Genomic DNA, 22666 nt, shown 5'->3' with positions numbered 1-22666 from the left:
TAAGAATTGGAAGAGCAGTACAATTGAAATCATCCTTTTTATCATATCATATTTAAGGGGGCGTGTCTACTTTCGTTTTGAATAGTGACTACTACAGTACCTTGGACCAAACTAAGTGTAGCCGACAAAGTAAGTTCATGTATAGTTCATACCTAAATGACAACATTTTTCCTTTATCCCACCAAACCGTGATACCAAATTAACATTAACTAACACCCTGAAACATCATGAAATCAAACATTGATGTGCCACGTCCTAATTGTTAAACTTTACTTTGATCCCACGCTTTATTCCGGTAGATGCTTTTCAAATATTTTTTTCATTTATGAAGGATATAATATGGATCAAAGATGAATGAAAAAAAATAAACAAATAAAGACTGCTAGGCACCTATTAATGTACATGTGTCTTTCTATTTTGTGATGTTACTGACACTATGGTTTCAGGTAAGGGTGAAGGTTGGTACCTATTTAAACGTTTAAACCCGCTGCATTTGTTTGCAGTGTCCTAAGTCAGGAACATGATGTTCAATGGTTGTCGTTTGCTGATGTGGTTCATAAGTCTTTCTCGTTTTTTGAATACTCGACTAGACTGTTGGAATTCCCGTTTGAATAGTTTTACACTATAGTCATTATGGGGGCATCTATATAGCCATGATAGCTTGCTGTTCGGTGTTAGTCAAGGCCAATGTTGTCAATACACATTAAACCTTGTATGGTACTTCTAAGTTTTAATTTAGAAATAAGGAAATGTACGTGCTACGATACCAATAAGACAAATATCCACTATAGAGAAAAAATGAAGTAGATGTAAGCAAGTACATGTCACATTTTTAATCTACAGCTTGCTATATTATTTTTGTATTGAAACCTAAGAATTCCAACCAGGTACAACTAAACATGAACTAAAAAAGTAATTTATATTTGAGAGGTAAAATTGCAACCGTTTATTTTGGGGGTAAATTATGGTCTTCTGATTCCTAATTCCCTAACATTATATCATGAGTCCGTGCATGATAAGTTACTTCATTTTAGTATAAGCTTAAGACAAACAATAGAGGTCAAACCGTATCAACAGTTCAATATACACGTTATATAATAATATTACAATGTACACTGCTTGTGTAACTTGATTATATGATAAAAAGTTTAGTGGATAATGATATCAAATTTATATATTATAATTTGGTTGCCAGTCACATTTATTCAATTGGATAAAAGTATTAACATTCTAAAATTATTTATTCTTTTAAAGTTCCTTAGATGTAACGTAATTACATAACTTATATATATCCTGAATAAAAGCAGCTTAAATCGTTTTAAATATAGAAATTGAGGAAAAGTATAGTCATGTCGAAATGATTTCCATGTCGCATCATTCGGTAGGAGACTTGCAACGAAAATCAAGTCGTCTGTCTAAAGTAAACGAAATGTTTAAACAGTAACTGCATGTACATTTGACATGCACTATTTACTTCATCATGTTCATTGTCCTTATTTACATGCAGAATTATGTCAATTACTAACCTATTTTATAATACTTGATAACCAAGATAACAGATGTCTTTTATTTAGATAATGGAAAACGAAGATTATCTTTTTATAGTAGTTCTATTAGAGAAAAACGAAATCGAAAATAAAAGAATTATCAAAAACATTAAAACTGAAAACGACAAATTAAAAACAGAACTTTCGAGCACGAATGAGCGATTAAACCAACACCTAATCAATTGTGAACGTAAATTTACACAGTATGACGCAAACCACAAGCTAATAAACCAACAATCCAAAGCTATTGGTGAATTTGACTTTAATTCGTATACAGCTAATGTAAAACGGTTTGACTCCGAACTTGAGCGACATAGTAAATTAAGCGTAAGTCTACAAAAGAATATTAGCGAGTTGAAATGGAATTCAAAACAATCTTATGCCTCTAAAGTAACCCCACCGGGAACCCCAGATAGTCCGCATACCACCGGTATACAGATACACTCTAGTACGAGAAGTGGTCAGTTATCACCTATAGAAATACCAGAAAGTCGATCACCCGTAACTTGTAAACAAAACATAGAAAAAGGATAATGTTACAGGTTTACCGTACAAGACGCACGAAACGCAAAACGAAGGAAACAGAGACATATCAAAACCAAATACGGAAAACATAACTTATAAAATTCCTGTTCGACTTGAAGGAGTCACTAGCCATGTTGAAACGACAAATGAAAACTTTTTTACGGGTGTTACAAAGAATAGAACGGCTAGGTATTACTTGTCAGGAATTGACTCAAAATCTACGCGAGCTGGAATTTTAAGTTACTTAGAAACTAAAAATGTACATGTGACATACTTACGTTTGTTTAGCACAAGGAACAATGATCGTCGGATATCTGCGAAGCTTAATATCGCAGAAAACTGTGCGGAAATTGTTGAAACAGAAAACTTTTGGCCGAAAGGCGTGTATTGTAGAAAATGGTTAAGCAACCGTGAATGGAATCAACGCTTTACGGATGATGCTCATCATGAACCAGACTCATAATAAACAATCAAAATGCAGTGTCAAATATTATTTTCCCTTGTTACCTTGGTTACCTTGTTTCTTATAATGTCTAGTCTAAAACTTTTAGCATGGAATGTAAGAGGTATTATGTCTTCTACTGTATGTTTGAGTAATTTATTAAGAAGTACTGATTGTGATGTTTGTATTATCTCTGAACATAAACTTAAAACCAGATCCTTAAATTATTTGTCAAGTATTGAACAAGGATATAATTGTGTATGTAAAGCTGATTCCTTGCCTAATTTTTATAACGCATATCATGGCAAAGGTGGTATTGCCATCCTGTATAAGAGCACACTTCAATTTTCTATTAATGAAATTCATGATACGAACTCAGAAAGAATTGTTGGTCTTGAGATCAAAACCCCATCTACAGGGTCATTATTTATTTTTGGGGCATATTTACCATCTGATGAATCTGTAGATAACTATAGAACAGAACTTAATATATTAGATGCATTATATACTCATTATAGTAATTATGGCAATGTTATAATCGCAGGGGATTTAAATGCCAGTTGTCTTGAGAAAGATAAAATATGTTCAAACAAGAACAAATCTGCGGAGCTAATAAAATTTGTTAAAAGATATCAATTGCTATTTTCAGGTGGAAAAATTAAACATATAATTCTTTATTCCGTAAGCAAATATACAGCTCATAGGATTAAATACATACACAAATTATACAGTTTACATAAACATATACAGCATTAATATATAGCGGAGTTTGGCATACAATTCACATTGATAATAAAGGTTCATAACAAAATCAAGTGTTACGAATTTTCTCTGCCTCATAGAGGTATTTACCCAGATTATTTAATTCTTTAATATTTCTTACAGATAGTAATTGAACTAATTTGAAGGTAGATGGGTTTCTATAATAATATATCTTAATATATTTACTTCTGACATTTACATATTTATCACACTCTAATATAAAATGATATTCGTCTTCGATTACTTTCTTATTACACATATTACAAACACGCTCATTTCTGGAAATATTAAAGTATCTTCCAGTTTCTACATTAAGTGAATGTGAATTGATTCTATATTTAGTTACATATGACTGGTATAAACTGTTCAATGGTCGATTTAAATAAAATTGCAAAGTATGTCCATCATGTATATATTGATATAAATTACATTTTGAAGTATTTTCAAAAAATGACAAGGCTTCAGCTATATAATTATCAACAATTCTTTTTTTAAATTCATGCAAAAATAATTGACTATTTCCAACATTTTGTGCTAACCATATATCATTAAATCCATACCTGTTTAGTATGTCTCTTATTTTACAACTCCAATTGAGTTTATCATTCGGTTTGACAAAACTAGATTCGTACATATCTTCATAAATACTATTCAATATACAATTATTAGATTCTAATAACTTCAACCAGTAACGTATCATTCTTACATATCTGTTTACATACAATGGTAAACGCCCAAGTTCAAAATACACCATGTGGTTTACAGTCGTTTTTCTCACTTTCAAAATTCTTTTTAGATAATACAAATGAAGCGTTTCTATATCTGCTCCCTTATGGAAACCCCATATTTCACAACCATAATTCACAATACTTGTTACATATGTATCAAATAAGGACATCAAAGTCTCAGTGTTATAACAATCATCATAAATTTTACTCAATAAACAAAATGTAGCCTTTCTACCCTGTTCAGATAGTGTTTTCTGTGTTACAGTAAAAGTACCGTTATAGTTTAATAACAAACCAAGATATACAAACTGATCACACATTTCTATCATTTTACCATTCAAATACCATTTTTCGTTCTCTTTCAGTACACCTTTGTTACGAAAAACAACTATTTTGGTTTTTCTTAAATTAATGTCAAGACCATTCTTGTATGAACTATCATATACAGTGACTATCATTTTTTGTAAATCAGATATACTTTCGCTGAAGAGAACTGTATCATCAGCATACATAAAAAGATAAAGATTTAACAATTTTACTTCATATGGTTCTATTCCTTGTTTAATTAACTCAATTTCTATGTCATTTACATAAATTGCATATAAAAATGGTGATAATGATTCGCCTTGCATTAGGCCAACATTACAATGAAAGAAATCTGAAAATTCACCATCTAATTTAACACAAGTTTTCAACTTAGAATACATTGATTTAATAAGATTCAGTAAATTTCCACTAATACCACATTTTAACATTTTTTGCCATAAAACATAATGTGACACACTGTCGAAGGCTTTGACAAAATCAATAAAACAACAATAGAGACGTTTTCCTTTACGTAAACTTTTTGATACAATAGAATGAAGGGCAAAAATCGCGTCGTGTGTACCATATCCAGGGACAAATCCAAACTGCGCATCAGTCAATATACTGTATTCTTTGCACCACTTTAATAGTCTTGTATTAATGACAGAAGTAAACAATTTCCCAACATGAGACACAAGCGAAATTCCTCTGTAATTTCTTGTTTCATCAACTGGACCTTTTTTAAATAGCGGAACTAAAACACTCTTGACCCATATTTCTGGAAACCAACCTGTAATAAGTATTACGTTAAAAAGTTTACATAACAGTGGCAGTAGGGCTAATTTACACTCCTTCAAAAATTCATTTAATAGATTGTCATAGCCTGTTGCTTTTTCAGTTTTCAATTTTTTAACACAAACATCAATTTCTTGCTCCGTAAAAGGTCGGTCCAATTCGTCATAAATGACTTCATTGTTGACTTCTTCTTCCGGTCCGTCGTCAATTTCTTCTTTAGAAACTAAGTTTTTAAAATGCGTCACAAAATCGTTTAACTTTATGTTGCTTTGTATGGCCTTTTTTCGTTTCCTGAATTTTCGATAAAAGTACTTTGGATTCTTTTTTCTCATAGAACTCAACATGTTTCCCCTCTGTTTTTTATATCGTCTTTTTAAACTATTCTCGCTTCGTTTAAATCTTTGTTTAGCAAGATTTAAAATTAGTCTATTTTCTTCACACTTATTTTGGTTAAATTGTTTTAATGAGCGTCTATATTCTATATACAATTGTTTGCAATCATCGTTTATCCACGGTTTATCTTGCCCTATATGTATAGGTTTATAAGTTCGCTTCGAGCTGTTACAATAATCACATTTTAAAACTTTAGTCACTTCTGTTTTTGTATATTTATTGACAATACCGGAGAGACACGAATTAATATTGTTCACAATTTCGTCGATATTCCTTGGCTCGTCGGATAAACTATTCATCAGTTCATTAACTTTATCGGAATTTGCCGCAAGGTCCCTTTTAACGTCATCTTTAAACCCTTCATTCCATTTATAACAATCATATTTTACAGTTTTACAAGTACATATTTCATTTAAAGTTAATCCTTTAAGTTTAAATACAACTTTTAACGGTGCATGACATGAAAAAGTAGTAAAATCACCAATGACAAAATCATTAACAATAGAAAATGAATCACAAGATAAAAGCAAATAATCAATTATGCTACATCCATTCTTATTTTGAAATGTAAAAGTTTCACTTTTTTTCCCAAAACGACCATTACATACTCTTATACCAGAAGATTTACATAAGTTCAAAATTTTACGACCAAATGAATTAGCCGGCTTTATGTCCTCTGTTGTTCTTTTACTTGGTAGACCAGGTTCATAATTAAGTAAATCAGTTTCATTGCAATTAAATACATTTAAATTGTCTTGCATTATGAAGTCATTTTCTAAACCTATTCTTCCGTTGAGATCACCAATCACTGCAATGTTACCTAATACACTGTAATGTTCTATTTGTTCCTGCAAAACTTCAAAGACATCTAAGTCATACTTTCGGTAAAACACATTATTATCAGGGGGCATATATATAGCACACAGGTACAAATCTTTACTATCAAACATAATAACATTGCTTATTTTTAACCATATCATACTATCAGCACAACAATTCAATACTTCAATATACGGATTTAACCACTTTCTATAGAAAACAATTACTCCTCCTCCGTTGCACTTTTCCCTATAAACAAACTTTTTATCATAACCATTTAATTCAAATTCCGTCGGGCATTTGACCCAGCACTCATTTAAGCATACGATATCACAATTTGTTATTTCCGTTAAGAATTCTTTGTCTTTTAGTTTCCGCAACAGACCTTTGGAGATATTCCATGAGCACACATTTAATGAACATTTATTACATTTACCACTTTCAACAGTACTACAGCCATTCTCCGCAAACTCCTATTCCTTCCACAACTTTCCTTCAATGAACAATTTATCCCCTACTAGATATGCCTCTTTATTTTCTTTACGTTTTTCCTTCATCACTGGTATCAATTTCTTTCGTTTTAGTAACACCTCTGTCGGATACTGAGGACTAATTCCAAAACTTGTTTGTCTTAAGCGACCCGAAGCTTTTCGTACCATTTCTCGATCACCGAATTCAGCAAATTTTACCACTATTGGTCTCGGTTTTTCGGCATTCGTCTTTTTCCTACCAAGTCTATAGGCTTTTTCGAGTTTTATGCGCGTTTTAGCATCTTTAATGTTCAACCTTGTCTCGAGAAAATCTGTAATAATTTTGATGCAATTTTCCGGTTCTTTTTTTCCCGCCGCATTCGCCTCCTCGGTATCACCCTGTGCCCCGTTTATTCCGGTATCCATTTCAGTAATTTCCATTTGTTCATCGATAGCAAAGAACAGAAGATTATTACTAAAGTTTTGTTTTTCAACGTCGACAAGTCTATTTTTCACATTTAAGTTTACTGTTTTTGAGGTTTCTATACTTTCAGACACCTTTTCAAGTTTCTTTTTAATAGCTTGATGTTCATCTTTTATATCGGACATAAATTGGGCACTATGTTCAAGCGTACTTATTCTGTCTTTGCAGGATTTCATATCAACATCAACAGCAGTAAATTTCGATTCGTATTTGTTTAATCGCTCTTCAATACAGTCTAGCTTGTTGAGTTTTGTTTCCATCGCATCAACTTTTTTACATAATTCATTAAGTATCATCTCAATTCCGTTTGTTGCTAGATGAGGCGGTAGGGGTGGGGGTGGCGGTGGTGGACTGGGGAATTGTTGAAACTGGTAGGGCTGGCCATGGTACTGGAAATTTGGTGTACTTGATTGAATGGGTGTGTATTGACTAAATCCCTGATTAATCGAATTGTTCATGTTTGTATTCTGATCGTAATTAATAGTAGGTGAGTTGTTGTAAAGACATGAGAATGCCTCGCTGAGTGTATCTGTTAATAATACCTTGTTTTCGTCAACCTTTATGTCACCTGAACACTTTTTCTTCTTTCCTTTTGTAAACAAAGAACTGTCACTTGTCGAGCCTTCAGATGAATTGTTTCCTTTAGCCTTTTCCCTCTTTCGTTTTTTGTCCTTTTTGTCCTTTTTGTCCTGTTTGATTTTTTTGTCAGTCTTTTTTGGCATTACTAATCACATTTAAATCCAATAAAAATTAACGAATGCTGCATATTCACAAGTTTTACGCATTTTTAAATCATATTTCAAGAACGAAAATTTTCACTGCCATTCAAACTGGCGCATGCGTATAAAGGGCCAGATTATACATTTATTAATAAGACATCAATGATTGATTATATTCTTATGAATGATAGTATATATAGACAGCTTAAGTCTTATGAAATACTTAGCGAGGGTTCGGTTAGTAGTACATCCGATCATTTAATCATTTTACCTTGATTACAATAAAATATTAAAATCTTGTTATGAACAAAACGTGTATTTACCAGGTGGTATTATCAAAGAAAGTGAAGTCGATGGTATAATTAAACTCTTGAAGCGTAGAAAAGCTAGTGGCCATGACAAAATTCAACATGAACATCTGTTGTATGGTGGACATACTTTAGTCCGATGCTTAACATCGTTATTCAATCTAGTTGTGAGTAAAGGTCGTATCCCTAATGGATGGAAACTAGGTCTCCTTGTTCCATTATTTAAAGGCAACAATAAACCGAAGACCTCACCGGACAGTTACCGACCAATCACGTTACTTCCATGTGTTCTCAAAGTGTTTGAGCATGTTATTAAGTCAAGATTGTTGTTATATGTCTTTGATGGAAGTGTCTTTCCGAACCCTCAGCAGCAAGGCTTTCAGAAATATCTCGGATGTCTTACTGCATCCTTTAATTTACATGAAACTATATTTCATAATATTGAATTATTTAGTAAAATTTTTGTAGCATTCCTTGATAGCAGGAAAGCTTTTGATACGGTATGGAGGATAGGTTTAATGTACAAACTGTTTAAACTTGGTGTAAATGGTAAACTATGGTTATTAATTAATGACTGTCATTATAATACGAAAAGTGCAGTTATTGTCAATCAATGTCAATCAAGTTTTTTCCCTGTATTAGAAGGTGTACGACAAGGAGGTGTGCTCTCAGGTTTATTGTATTTAGTATTTATAAATGATTTAATATGTGATCTGGAAAAATTTAATCCAAATACAGGTATTTTCAATATCAATTGTTGTGCACCTGCTCTTGCAGATGACATATCATGTATTGCCACATCTCCAGCATCCTTACAACGTATGCTTAATGTGTGTAACCAATATTCAAAGAAATGGCGTTTTCGCTTCAATGCAAATAAGTCATGTATCATTCAATTTTCTGTGAATACGAGAGAGATCAGTGTCAATTTTCCATGGTTTATTGGTAATGAACGTATTCCGATAGCAAATAACTATCTACACTTAGGTATAGAATTAAACTATCGATTTAAATCAAATCAAAGAACTGAAAGTTCCTGCAGAAAAGGCAGAAACGCATACTTTGCGTTGAATGGCATAAAGACAAATGCAACAAACCCGTGTGTGTTACTCAAACTATATAAAACTGTGATACTACCCAGTGTTTTATACGGGTGTGAGGTGTGGAATAACATGAAATCTTATGATAAAGCTACTTTAAACCGGTTTCAACATTTTATAGTGAAACATATTCTCAACTTGAAAACGTCGACTCGATCTGATATGTGCGAAAGTATTCTTGGTATTCATCCAATAACAGGATATATAGACAACAAAAAACTTATTTTCCTACAAAAACTGTGTACTTTAGACATTTCGTCTATTTCTAAGAGAATATTTCTCACCAGATTGTTTACTTTCTTTATAGACTCTCAAAGGAAACACTACGGATTTATTCCTGATATCGTTGACATTTTAAAACAGTATGGACTTATGAGTTACCTTCTTGACTATATTGAAGATGGAACATTTCCAACAAAACAAATTTGGAAGTCTATTGTTTATAGCGCAGTCGATAGTATACAGTTAAACAATTGGTTAAACCGTGTTATTTCAGATGACAGCTTCACACGTTTCAGGAATATTCATACGTCAGTGACAATTACAGAATTTTGGAAACACTCAAATTCTTTTAATGAGATTAAAAATTCTTTTTTAATCACTAAATTACTAACTGAAATACCAAATACAACAAGTGATATATGTGATATATGTTCAAGGAATTTTAAAGATGTTTATGTACACGCTTGTTGCAATTGTCCAAGTACTAATGCACAGCGAGAAGTCTGGTGGGACATTTTAAGTGACAATTTTCCAGTGCAGCTTTACTGTGAATTAAACATGTATGACGACGAAATCCTGTTTCAAATGTTACTCGGTCGAAAACCACTGACAATTTTTTCAAGCATAGATGAATCGGTTCAATTTCTCAAGCTGTGCCATGCACATGTTATTCAGTGTGTAGCAGAATATAGTCGATCTCTTAGACAGTGTTATTAGATGTGTCAATACACGATGTGTCAATACATGATGTGTCACTGCAGTTATACTTTAAATATTGCTTTTATAGATTATTTATATATCATCTTTTGTGTATTTACCTTATACTTTGCTCTTATACTAATAATTTGTGTGTAATTATGTTGTAACGTTTGCTTATATTTATTAATTGTATGTTCATTGAATCTCATTTATGAGGAATTAAAGATATGAATGAATGAATAGTATTTAATTGACAATAATTAACTCAGAGACAACGTTAAAACAGTGCATAAAAACAAACTCAGTATTTCTTGTTTGCAACATAAAAATGTAGTTATGAGAATTTAATGCTTTTGTTATAGGGCTGTGTAAGCCTTGAACTTTAACCACATTTATTTTTTGAATTGAGCGCATTGCATCCGTACTTCATGCGAAATGTGCTTAGGTCAACACTTTTACATCTCAATAAAATCAAATTTGAAGCATTTAACATGTTTAATTCTTAATTATTATCTTTTTATCCTTTCTGATGTCATTTATTAACTTTAAGGTAATTCAATAAATCAAAATACGTCAAGGAACATGTGTCGGGTGTTGACTTTGTTTATTCCTTCAATGCCAACATCCTTTAGGAATAGGTGCAAGCAATTATCACAACAAAAGTGCATGCTTATCAAATCAATCAAACTAATTAAACAGATAGGTAAATACAGGTAGCTAAATCTACCACTAAGTTTATGTTTGTTAAGTTGTTAAAAATCATATTTTGCTGACCTACTTGAACAAATATGGATTTTTTTAAAATGAAACTTTCAAAAGTGTTGCATCACAAAGTCAATATGTGCATATTGTCAGGACTGTAAGGAATTCCAGTTTGCACAAATTCTACAATAGACTCTTTGGACTTTGAAGTTTTTTTTCAATATTTCTATAGTTGTGTGTGCTGTAATATCCTACTATATTACTGATTAAATTCCTTGAAACTTTGTATCTCGTGTTAGATTACTATTTTGTTTATTCATGTACATTTCTATAATGTCGTTATAAAAATAAAGGACGTATATACGTCCTTGTAATAACTAAAATTACTGTGACAGCTACCTTTTATTGGAACTATTTTAAGAGCACTGAATTTTTATCTAATAATCGCATCCATTACTGTACTTTCAGATGCCTGGTAAATTGGAAGGTAAAGTTTGCGTCTGTACCGCATCAGCTCAAGGTATAGGAAAAGCTGTAGCGTTGGTACGTATATCTTCGAATGTACATGAAATATTTTGAGTAAATTCCAAAGGAATATTAAAATACAATGTAGAATGTATACCGAAATATTTTGAGTAAATACCTAAAATATTATAATTATTGCATTTTGTATATTTTAAATGTTAGATATTGTAGACAGAAATAGGAATAATCAGTAATTTCATTGATTTGACTATAGTATATCTTTTTCAGGCATTTGCAAGAGAAGGAGCACAGGTAATCGCCACAGACATTAATGAAGAAAAACTAAAAGAACTGGCAGCCGAATCGTCCAGTACGTCAGCCTGTTTTCTTGTAAAGTATCTTTAAGACATGACGATTCCAGTATTAAGCATTTACAGTGATGAATAACCCTAGGAACTATATAATTTGAACACGTTAAAACCCGAAAATGAATTGATGTTGGTATTCGTTATGAAATTGACATATTACCCCCAAAACACAACAACATGACAAAAAGACATCTACAAATAAAGCAAAAATAATAGTTGAGTAGACTATAATAACAATAACAGTACCATTTTTTCTGCACCAGATGCGCATTTCGACAATACATGTCTCTTCAGTGATGCTCGTGGCCAAAATATTTGAAATCCAAAGCTTATATAAAAGATGAAGAGCTATAATCCAAAAGTTCCAAAAAGTATAGCCAAATCCGTGAAAGGAATCAGAGCTTTGCATGAGGGAGATACATTCCTTAATTTATAATAATTTCTAACATTTTGTAACAGCAAGAGGCATCGACCCAGTGGTAGTAATAACAATATAAGTGCCGATCTGCCCCAAAATCTGTCAGTGGTGAAAACTAAATACAAACATAATACACTCAAGTTTACATTATGTAAGTTCAAAATATATAATAGTGCACGAATATAACCCTCGTTTCCTTTTCCTTTTCCTTTCAACATATAATTTTGTTGAAATACACTAAAAAGACCAATAAAGAAGAGCTTACTCTGTAATTTGCTACCATTCTAACCAACATTTGTATATAGATTTCTGGAATTACTTGACACAATGAAACTAAATACCTACCATTTATAAATTAAGATTAGGGTTACATCAAATTAGGATGGTTATATCAGTGATATTTTTCCGGCCATGTTTTTAAATTCTTTTAGATTGCCTGATTCTTACAAAGACTAACAATTAAGTCCACTCTTCGAACTACAAAGTATGGTCACTACATGGTCAAGTACCCTGTGGTAATAAATAGATTATACAACTAAAACACAACCGCTAAATCAAAGGTTTTAAGAGCGTGGTTGAAAGTATGTATGTTAAGTGTTGTAGGGTGAATTTTTGTAAAATTTATGACTGGAAAATGTTAAGAGAGGTATACAATAACAGTCATATTTACTTTGGCACAGGACACTTTATCCTTTCCCCTTTTTTCCAAAATCATATATTTTTAGTTTTCTGTTAATTTTCATTATTTTCACAGTTTTCTGTTTATTATGTCATTATGAACACATATACTATAAATAAAGTATGTTTTCTGTTTATTATCAATTCCAAATTTACTTTCCATGGACTTCTTTAATACATCAGTGACCGCCTTGGATAGTATACTTGGGATTAATAGTATATAGCAAATGCACTTTATTTATTATAGTAAATGTATGATCATAGTATACAGAAAAAAAGCGATAATAATTAGCCTGTCCCCAAGTACTTAATATGCATATTGACAGTCCTAAACGATAGTCTTTGTCTATGACTGAAATGTTCGTCCGGTAACGGAAGCAATATCCGGACGCCCTTATTTTAGATTTTTCTCCCAAAATAACCCAAACGGAATAATCATAAGTGAGGATGAAAAATGCGACTATGCAATGGTTCCTGTAGGACATAGAAGCATGATGATTAATTTATTGTGGGAGGAAGAAAGCTACACACAAAGTGAGGTCTTTTCATTAAATAGTATCGATGATTTACTTGGTCGATTTACAAAAGAGAACTGGTGTCGTTAATTATTTTATCAAATTTGCGTCAATAGAGATATATTGCTTTCCAAAATTTTTTTTTTAAAAGTAGCCTGTAATTCAGTGTTTATCGCTTGTTTATGTGTTATATTTTTGTTTTTTGTTCATTTTTTGTACATAAATTATGCTGTTAGTTTTCTCGTTTGAATTGTTTTACAGTGTCATTTTGGGGCCTTTTATAGCTGACCATGCGGAATGGGCTTTGCTCATTGTTGAAAGCCTTATGGTGACCAATAGTTGTTTATTTATGTGTCATTGTTAGTCTCTTGTGGAAAGTTGTCTCATTGGCAATCGTACCACATCTTCTTTTTTTATATTGTATTCTTTCGGAAAAAAAAAGATATTTTTTATCTCTTCAGATTAATAGAAAAGGTAAAAAGAAAATTAGAATGTATATCAAGGTTATTCTTTTTCTTTTCAAATCTTAGAAATAATAATATAAGTTCAGTTTTTTTTTTTATTTAATCCTCTTGTAGATATAACAGTACAAGTTTTAGATGTTACAAAATCTGATGCGGTGAAGGCGTTTGCTGAGAAGATAGATAAAGTTGATGTATTATTTAACTGTGCTGGGTATGTATTATCGTATATAATAACGGTCATAGCGGCATCTGTATATATACACAGATTCTTAAAATACCAGTATGCAAAGTCAGTTTTTGTTGTTGTTTGGATTGTTTTAAGCTGCATTATTGTAAATATAGACAATGAAATTCCCCATTGGAAACTCCCTTTGCAGGTAAAACTGTGCCACTTTTATTATGAAATTTCGTAAACAAATTATATCCTAGAACTAAAAGTTGATATGCACTACTATTTTCTCAAAGGTCAAAATATAGGGCTGCGGGCTTAATTTCATGGTGGATTGTTGTTTCATTTGTTGTCACACCGCACCTTTTTAATTTTAATTTATATTAATTGAGTTGAGCTCGGATATAACAGAAACTGTTACAACTGTTTATTTGCAATCCTTAATTCTTTAGAAGTTCGACATTCGGTTTGCAATGTGGAACAGGCATATGGAAAGAAATGCATAGAGATATTTGTGACAGCATTCGGAATGGGTGATCTCTCTCTTCTGTTTTCTTGTACAATGTTATAAGGCAAATTTGTGTAATTAATATCAAGAATTGCGAATGAAATATTAAGCATACACAAATTTGACAAATATTAAGTAAGTATTATTGACAAAAAATGACGTAATGAAAAAGGATAGATTTTAGAAGATGTGGTGTGATTGCCAATGAGACAATTCTCCATCCAAGTCACAACAATAGTTATAGGTCAAAGTACCGTCTTCAACACGGAGCCGTGAATGTGATATCAGTGACAGGAAAACGGAAATTGAACAATTAGAAAACGCAACATTCATCAATGTAGTGCAAACGTTTTTATTTTCCAATTTGAAAAAACGAGAAACACTTATGATGCATTTTAAGCATGAATGTGATAGTAGTGACAGGAAAACGGAAATCGAACAATTAGAAAACGCAACATGCTTGCAATGTAGTGCGAACGTTTTTATTTTCCAATTTGTATAATCTTCAAAGAAATTTTGATAATAGTTGTCAAACTTCATTTATAATATTTCAGGTTTGTACATAATGGATCTATACTTGAAACCTCAGAAGAGCAATATGATTTTTCATTTGATCTGAATGTAAAAAGCGTATACAGAATGTGTACACAATTTATACCAAAGGTAAACCCAAATATAAACGTATGAATTGTAAAGAAGTAAACCCTTGTATACTATGGACTGCAAATATAATTCATGATATCCCAACACGACTAAATGAGGAATATGATTTGAAATTCTGAGATTGCGTTTTTTAAATGAAATCCATATCGGTTATATATGCCCAGTAGCTGCTAACACTTGGACAGAAAACTGCTAACGAGAAACAATATTAACAAGGTTTATAGGGTCATACGTGCTTTTGTCAAAAAGTTGTTATGTGCCATTTCGGGCTGAAAAGAGGTTACTAACGAATACCGTAAATTGTAAGATGTCTATTTTTGTTATGCACGAGAGACTAGAATGTTTTAAATCATCTGATCATTCAGGACTATTAATCTGTTCACCGAAATAGTACATAGCGTTAATTTGAAGTTCGGGGAAAGGTTATACAGAATTTTGAACTATATCTCCCGAATTATTGTGTTTATAGCATTTAGGACATACAGTATCGAAAGACATCCAAATTTATATATTTGTTATATCAAAATGAAATACTTTTAGATGAGAAGTGCCAAGAAAGGAAGTATAGTCAGTATTTCATCTGTTGCCTCTAGTATCAAAGGTCAGTTTACATTTTTATGTTTATAAAACACTTGTTATTGTGTAAAAGAACCTAAAAGTTATCAATTTACTTTAGGGCACACATATATATATACATACATCTAAAGATAGTGAAGACACCCATTATTTCCGTTTACAATACAGCAATGGAACAAATTTCCTATTTAAAAGTTCATTCTCCACCAGTAGATAGCTTTTTAGATCTGATATCCATCGAGTTTTTATAGTTTTTGTATTATTTAAGATTGCTCTTATTGTAATTTTTTTATCATGGAATTTTGTTGTTTTTAATTGTACAGGTGCTCCTAACAGATGTATATACGGTGCTACGAAAGCAGCTATCATAGGAATGTCGAAAGCAATGGCTTCAGATTTTATCAAAGATGGCATCAGAGTAAACTGCGTTTGTCCAGGTAAACAATGTACTGATTTAAGATCAGAGAACACTCATAATATAGCGTAGAATTGAGCATTTCAGTGTTGACATGAACTATCATTGATTTGGTCATAAAAATAAATAACTGTTTACAAAACATTAAATTTTGTCTTTAAACTAAGGATTTTCTATCCAGGAATAGATTATTACAGGTTTATTTGGCAAATTTTTTCGGATTTTTATACACCAATGCTCTATTGCTTGTTACTTTATTTGACCTTTTTTACTTTCTTGATATGAGTGTCACTGGTGAGTCCTTTGAGGACGAAACGCGCATCTGTCGTTCACAGTTTTCATCATGGAATCTATGTTGAGTTTATCTTTTCTGTACAAATCGTAAAAAAATATAACAAATGGCATGTCATTCTAACGCAGATAAACGAAATAGTTTGCTCTTTTGTAGGTACCATCTTTACTCCATCATTAGATTCAAGAATAAGAGATCTTCCAGATTATGACGAGGTAAACAGAACAAAACAATAAAAACCTGTATACAGAACACAGGATTAAAATAATTTTATGATAGGTAATATAGAGGCATATATTCCTGCTATTATTTGATAATTGTAAACTATGGTACACCACACTAATATTGAACCTACAAAACATAACTGATTTAATAAGTATCAATCCTAACAGCTGTTTGTTGCTCTGAAATAATTATCCTACAATAGTGTACATTAGTTCTGTATTTTCTGACAAAACAACATATGCTATATTTAAATACATGTTGTATTCTATTTCTGGTGGAAATAACTGTATTCTAAGTTCTGGTGTTGCATTAATCATCAACTAATTATGCAGTAGGTGTAACACTCCTGAAAGAATAGCACAGAAGTAATTAACAATATTTATTTATTCATGTCTCGATCAATTTTGAGCACTTGCTGGAGAAATTTATACATCTTTTAGCATAATAAGGCCGAAGTATACGACATAATATCAATATCATACACTTTTTAGGCTATAAAAGGATTTATGGCCAGGCAGCCTATAGGCCGATTTGGAACTGCAGAGGAAGTAGCTAATATGGTGTTGTTTTTAGCATCAGATGAGGTAATACACATAAATCATGCATGCATAATTTATATTTGTGACAAAATCAAAAGCTCAAACACACCAAACGATGTCAAACACATAAAAACAAATGACATATAAGCTAAGAATTATATGTCACTGCACGGCTTTCAGCAATTAGAAAACCCTTTACCACAAAGACCACGAAATGACAGATGTAGCATAACTAAGATATTCACGGTTCACAACTAGGTAGAGAATTGTTTCTTACAATGAACATGATGAACCATATCTTCCAAAGTTTTGCGGAAATCCATCTGCATTGTTGAAATTGAATATCTCTGTCAATCATGAATGATCATCATATATTTTTAGCTCACCTGACCGGAAGGGCCAAGTTAGCTTTTCCCATCACTTTGCGTCCGGCGTCCGGCGTCGTCCGTCGTCGTCCGTCGTCGTTGTTAACTTTTACAAAAATCTTCTCCTCTGAAACTATTGGGCAAATTAAACCAAACTTGGCCACAATCATTATTGGGGTATCTAGTTTATAAAATAAGTACGGTGATCCGTCCAACCAACCAAGATGGCCGCCATGGCTAAAAATAGAACATAGGGGTAAAATGCAGTTTTTGGCTTATAACTCAAAAACCAAAGAGCAAATCTGACATGGAGTTAAATTGTTTACCAGGTCAAGATCTATCTGCCCTGAAATGTTCAGATGAATCGGACAACCCGTTGTTGGGTTGCTGCCCCTGAATTGGTAATTTTAAGGAAATTTTGCTGTTTTTGGTTATTATCTCGAGTATTATTATAGATAGAGATGAACTGTAAACAGCAATAATGTTCAGCAAAGTAAGATTCACAAATAAGTCAACATGACCGAAATGGTCAATTGACCCCCTGAGGAGTTAATGTCCTTTACAGTCAATTTTTAACAATTTTCATAAAATTTGTAAATTTTTATTAACATTTTACACCGAAACTACTGGGCCAAGTTCATTATAGTTAGAGATAATTGTAAGCAGCAAGACTGTTTAGCAAAGTAAGATGTACAAACACATCACCATCATCAAAACAAAAATTTGTCATAAATCCATCTACTTCCTTTGTTTAATATTCACATAGACCATGCAAGGTGAGCGACACAGGCTCTTTAGAGCCTCTAGTTACAACTTGTCGAAACCCCGCAATCCCATTATCTTTTCTTCGATTTTGTCATCAACCAAGGAGACTTTTAGCTGTAGATTACTGGCCATGTGCAACATGACACCTGATATTAGAATAAGAAGAAACAGTACTTTACCGATGTTAAAAGTTCACAATTCCATTTTGAAGAAAGTTACACACACATGTCATAACAGTAATCGCTTAATCAGAGCAAAGTAGGTCACTTCTATGTGATTTTCCATTTAAGAGATGTAAAACATTTTAAAAGTTTCCCCAAAAAATAGTTGCAGGAACCCGAGGAACCCGAGATACCACGATGTAATTTAAAACTCACATATTTCAATTTCAAAATTAGACGGTTCCATGTCGAAAAAACACAAAAACCCCAGAAGCATTTTGAATAGAATAATATATTAAAAAAAACAACTGTTAGAGTATCTATGAAAGAGGTATTTTAAAAATAAATATACTGCCAAAATAAATAATCTAGCACAATACAGGATGCAAAAGAAGTTCTGCTCCATTAAATGAAAGTTATTATTTTGCAATCAGTCGAATGAAAGAAAAAAAGATATCTGTGAAAAATATTTCCCCACATCTCCAGAAAATTAAATTGTTTTCTCCTTGTCATTTACGAGAGATTCAGTAACACTTTATTGAATTTAAAACCTTGTGAATCAAATTGTCATTTCTGCATTATCTTCTTCTCGACAATTAATTGTCTTTTGTACATTTTGTCTGCGTCCGTTGTAGATTGAAATACAGATATATAGATTTGAAGGTGGCTAGATTATTATTCATTTTTGATACGACCGCAAAAATTGAAAATTTTTTGGTCGTATATTGTAATCACGTTGTCGTCGTCGTCGTCCGACGTCGGCGTCCAAAGACTTTTGGTTTTCGCACTATAACTTTAGTATAAGTGAATAGAAATCTATGAAATTTAAACACAAGGTTTATGACCATAACAGGAAGGTTGGGATTGATTTTGGAAGTTTTGGTCCCATCCGTTTAAGAATTAGGGGCCAAAAAGGGCCCAAATAAGCATTATTCTTGGTTTTCGCACAATAACTTTAGTATAAGTTAATAGAAGTCTATAAAATTTAAACACAAGGTTTATGAACACAAAAGGAAGGTTGGGATTGATTTTGGGAGTTGAGGTCCCAACAGTTAAGGAATTAGGGGCCCAAATAAGCATTTTTCTTGGTTTTCGCACCATAACTTAAGTATAAGTAAATAGAAATCTATGAAATTTAAACACAAGGTTTATGACCATAAAAGGAAGGTTGGGATTGATTTTGGGAGTTTTTGTCCCAACAGTTTAGGAAATAAAGGGCCGAAAGGGTCCAAATTAAACTTTGTTTGAATTCATCAAAAAATGAATATTTGGGGTTCTTTGATATGCCGAATCTAACTGTGTATGTAGATTTAAAATTTTTGGTCCCATTTTCAAATTGGTCTACATTAAGGTCCAAAGGGTTCAAAATTAAACTAAGTTTGATTTTAACAAAAATTGAATTCTTGGGGTTCTTTGATATGCTGAATCTAAACATGCACTTAGATTTTTAATTATAGGCCCAGTTTTCAAGTTGGTCCAAATTGGGGTCCAAAATTAAACTTTGTTTGATTTCAACCAAATTTGAATTCTTGGGGTTTTTTGATATGCTGAATCTAAACATGTACTTAGTTTGTTTTTTTTATTATGGGCCCAGTTTTCAAGTTGGTCCAAATCATGGTCCAAAATTTAACTTTGTTTGATTTCAACAAAAATTGAATCCTTGGAGCTCTTTGATATGCTGAATCTAAACATGTACTTAGATTTTTAATTATAGGCCCAGTTTTCAAGTTGGTCCAAATTGGGGTCCAAAATTAAATTTTGTTTGATTTCAACCAAATTTGAATTCTTGGGTTATTTTGATATGCTGAATCTAAACATGTACTTAGTTTTTTTTTATTATTGGCCCAGTTTTCAAGTTGGTCCAAATCGCGGTCCAAAATTAAACTTTGTTTGATATCAACAAAAATTGAATCCTTGGAGCTCTTTGATATGCTGAATCTAATCCTGTATTTAGATTTTTGATTATAGGCCCAGTTTTCAAGTTGGTCCAAATTGCGGTCCAAAATTAAACTTTGTTTGATTTCAACAAAAAATGTATATATGGGGTTCTTTGATATATGCTTAATCTAACGATGTATTTAGATTTTTGATGTTTGGGCCCGGTTATCAGATTGGTCCACATTCAGGTCTAAAGGGTCCAAAATTGAACTTTATTTGATTTCATCAAAAATTGAATTCTTGGGGTTCTTTGATATGCTGAATCCAACCATGTATTTAGATTCTGGATATTGGACCATAGTAGGTAATGTCCAATTTAAAATTTAGAGTTTTTAAGTTTAAGTTCGTAGACCACATTCGTTATGTGTCAGAAACCTGTGTTGTGTCAACTTTTTAATCACAATCCAAATTCAGAGCTGTATCAAGCTTGAATAGTGTGTCCATACTTGCCCCAATGTTCAGGGTTCGAACTCTGCGGTCGTATAAAGCTGCGCCCTGTGGAGCATCTGGTTAAATTTTTCTATCATGATCTCCTTCATTATCTCGGCATTGCATATTTGAATATTTTACATTTTATGAAATTTTGACATTATTCTTGTTTTCAATTTAGGCCTCCTATGTAACTGGCCAAGAATTTGTTGTTGACGGTGGATGGAGTATGTAATGGAAGATGTTGTGATGGATCCAAGAAAATTCTTAAATACGAAAAAAAGAATGATAACAAAATAATCAGTAAAAATTATATTTTAATTCTATTTTTTTTTAAAAGGTTTCCAAATTGCCACGAATAACAAATTTTTAAAGTTCTTTCATGGTTATTATTGTAACGCATGTTGATACAATATTATGTATCAAAAAAGATATTTTTTTCTTTCAAATAAATGAGAATTTCCAGGTAACTGATGTATTTTTTAAAGTCAAATTGTCTAATTTTTTATGAAACATATAACCAGTACAAATTATATTTTAATTCTATTTTTTTTAAAAAGGTTACCAAATTGCCACGAATAACAAATATTTTACGTTCTTCCAAGGTTAATATTGTAACGCATGTTGATACAATAATGTTTATCACAAAAGATATTTTGTTCTTTCAAATAAATTTGAATTTATAGGTAACTTGACCAGGTGTATTTTTAAAGTCAAATTGTCTATTTTTGTATGAAACATATATTCCTCATTGTATTATTATATGTTTCATGTCTGTCCTTGATAATTTAATTCACAAGTTTTGAAAAATTGCCCATGTTAAAATGTTAACTATATTAAATTTTTCTTTTTAAATTCTTTGTAAAGAATTTTGAATACGTTTTCCTCGGAGTTCGGTATTGTTGTTATTTTAATTTAATTAGTTTTCAGCATTATTCAAACTTAAGATCATTTATATATGTTCATATTACAATTGATATTTTGTTAAGTTTTATATATACAATTTAACTCAACTATGATTACATTTCATGTATTGGTCCCCATTTTACAATCTTTTAACTCTTAAAAGGAAAAATGACCTGTCTGATTACTATACATGCCTGTACATTTGTATACATTTATTTTGGTGTTACATAATTCCTTTAGTTGCCAAGAAACAAAATCACAATTACATGGAGAAAGTGAACAAATAATCATGTAAGGTTACATATTTAATTCGAACAAAGAGTATATATGTTCTAAAATAGGCTGTATTTTATATGATTGTATTTGATGCCAAACGTCTTAAATTGTCTCAAGCATTTATTTATATTTACTTTACTTTATACAAAATGTAAGTAATTACAAGATGTACTTTGGTGTTATAATATTTGATTGAATAAAGAAATATAAACAGATATGTTTAAGAGTTGGAAGTTCAAGATCTTTAAGCTTTGTTGTTTTTGTGAATAAGAATGTTTTTCTAACGTTGTTTACTTTTTTCTCGACGAAATTCATAATTGTGGCTTACATGGTGAATATTTCTATGAACAAAAGGGCTGATCGTAATATAAGAATTAGAAAAAAGACTTAGTACATGTAGTATGACTGCTAATAAGACAACTTACAACAACCAGATACATTATGATGCTGCAGTGAAATGAAACAAAATTCAAACAAGAATCATAATAGCCTGATTTATGTACAAAACAA

At 31.7% G+C, this 22666-nt stretch overlaps 1 protein-coding gene across 4 annotated transcripts; it reads left to right on the top strand.

Annotated features, from left to right (window-relative positions):
- The first annotated feature begins 32 nt into the window (after positions 1-32).
- LOC139493307 (dehydrogenase/reductase SDR family member 6-like) lies at positions 33-22371 on the top strand. Of its 4 annotated transcripts, none has more exons than XR_011656973.1 (11): positions 33-129; positions 11490-11564; positions 11775-11856; positions 14044-14140; positions 15161-15269; positions 15810-15870; positions 16169-16282; positions 16709-16767; positions 17269-17361; positions 21156-21660; positions 21964-22371. XR_011656973.1 is itself a non-coding variant. In XM_071281582.1 (10 exons), exons 2-10 carry the CDS (start codon positions 11490-11492, stop codon positions 21207-21209), a joined length of 744 nt encoding a protein of 247 aa, XP_071137683.1. In that variant the 5' UTR covers positions 46-129; the 3' UTR covers positions 21210-22371. The 4 variants fall into 4 exon arrangements, 2 of the variants coding, with proteins under 2 accessions (XP_071137683.1, XP_071137682.1); XR_011656972.1 differs by having other exon boundaries at positions 49-129; positions 21156-21449; positions 21674-22371; XM_071281582.1 differs by having other exon boundaries at positions 46-129; positions 21156-22371.
- The last annotated feature ends 295 nt before the right edge of the window (positions 22372-22666 follow it).

The sequence above is a fragment of the Mytilus edulis genome, chromosome 10 (genome assembly GCF_963676685.1).
Source record: "Mytilus edulis chromosome 10, xbMytEdul2.2, whole genome shotgun sequence".
Lineage (NCBI taxonomy): Eukaryota > Metazoa > Mollusca > Bivalvia > Mytilida > Mytilidae > Mytilus > Mytilus edulis.
The sequence above is the reverse complement of the archived record's forward strand: the minus strand, read 5'-3'. Positions and strand labels throughout refer to the sequence as shown.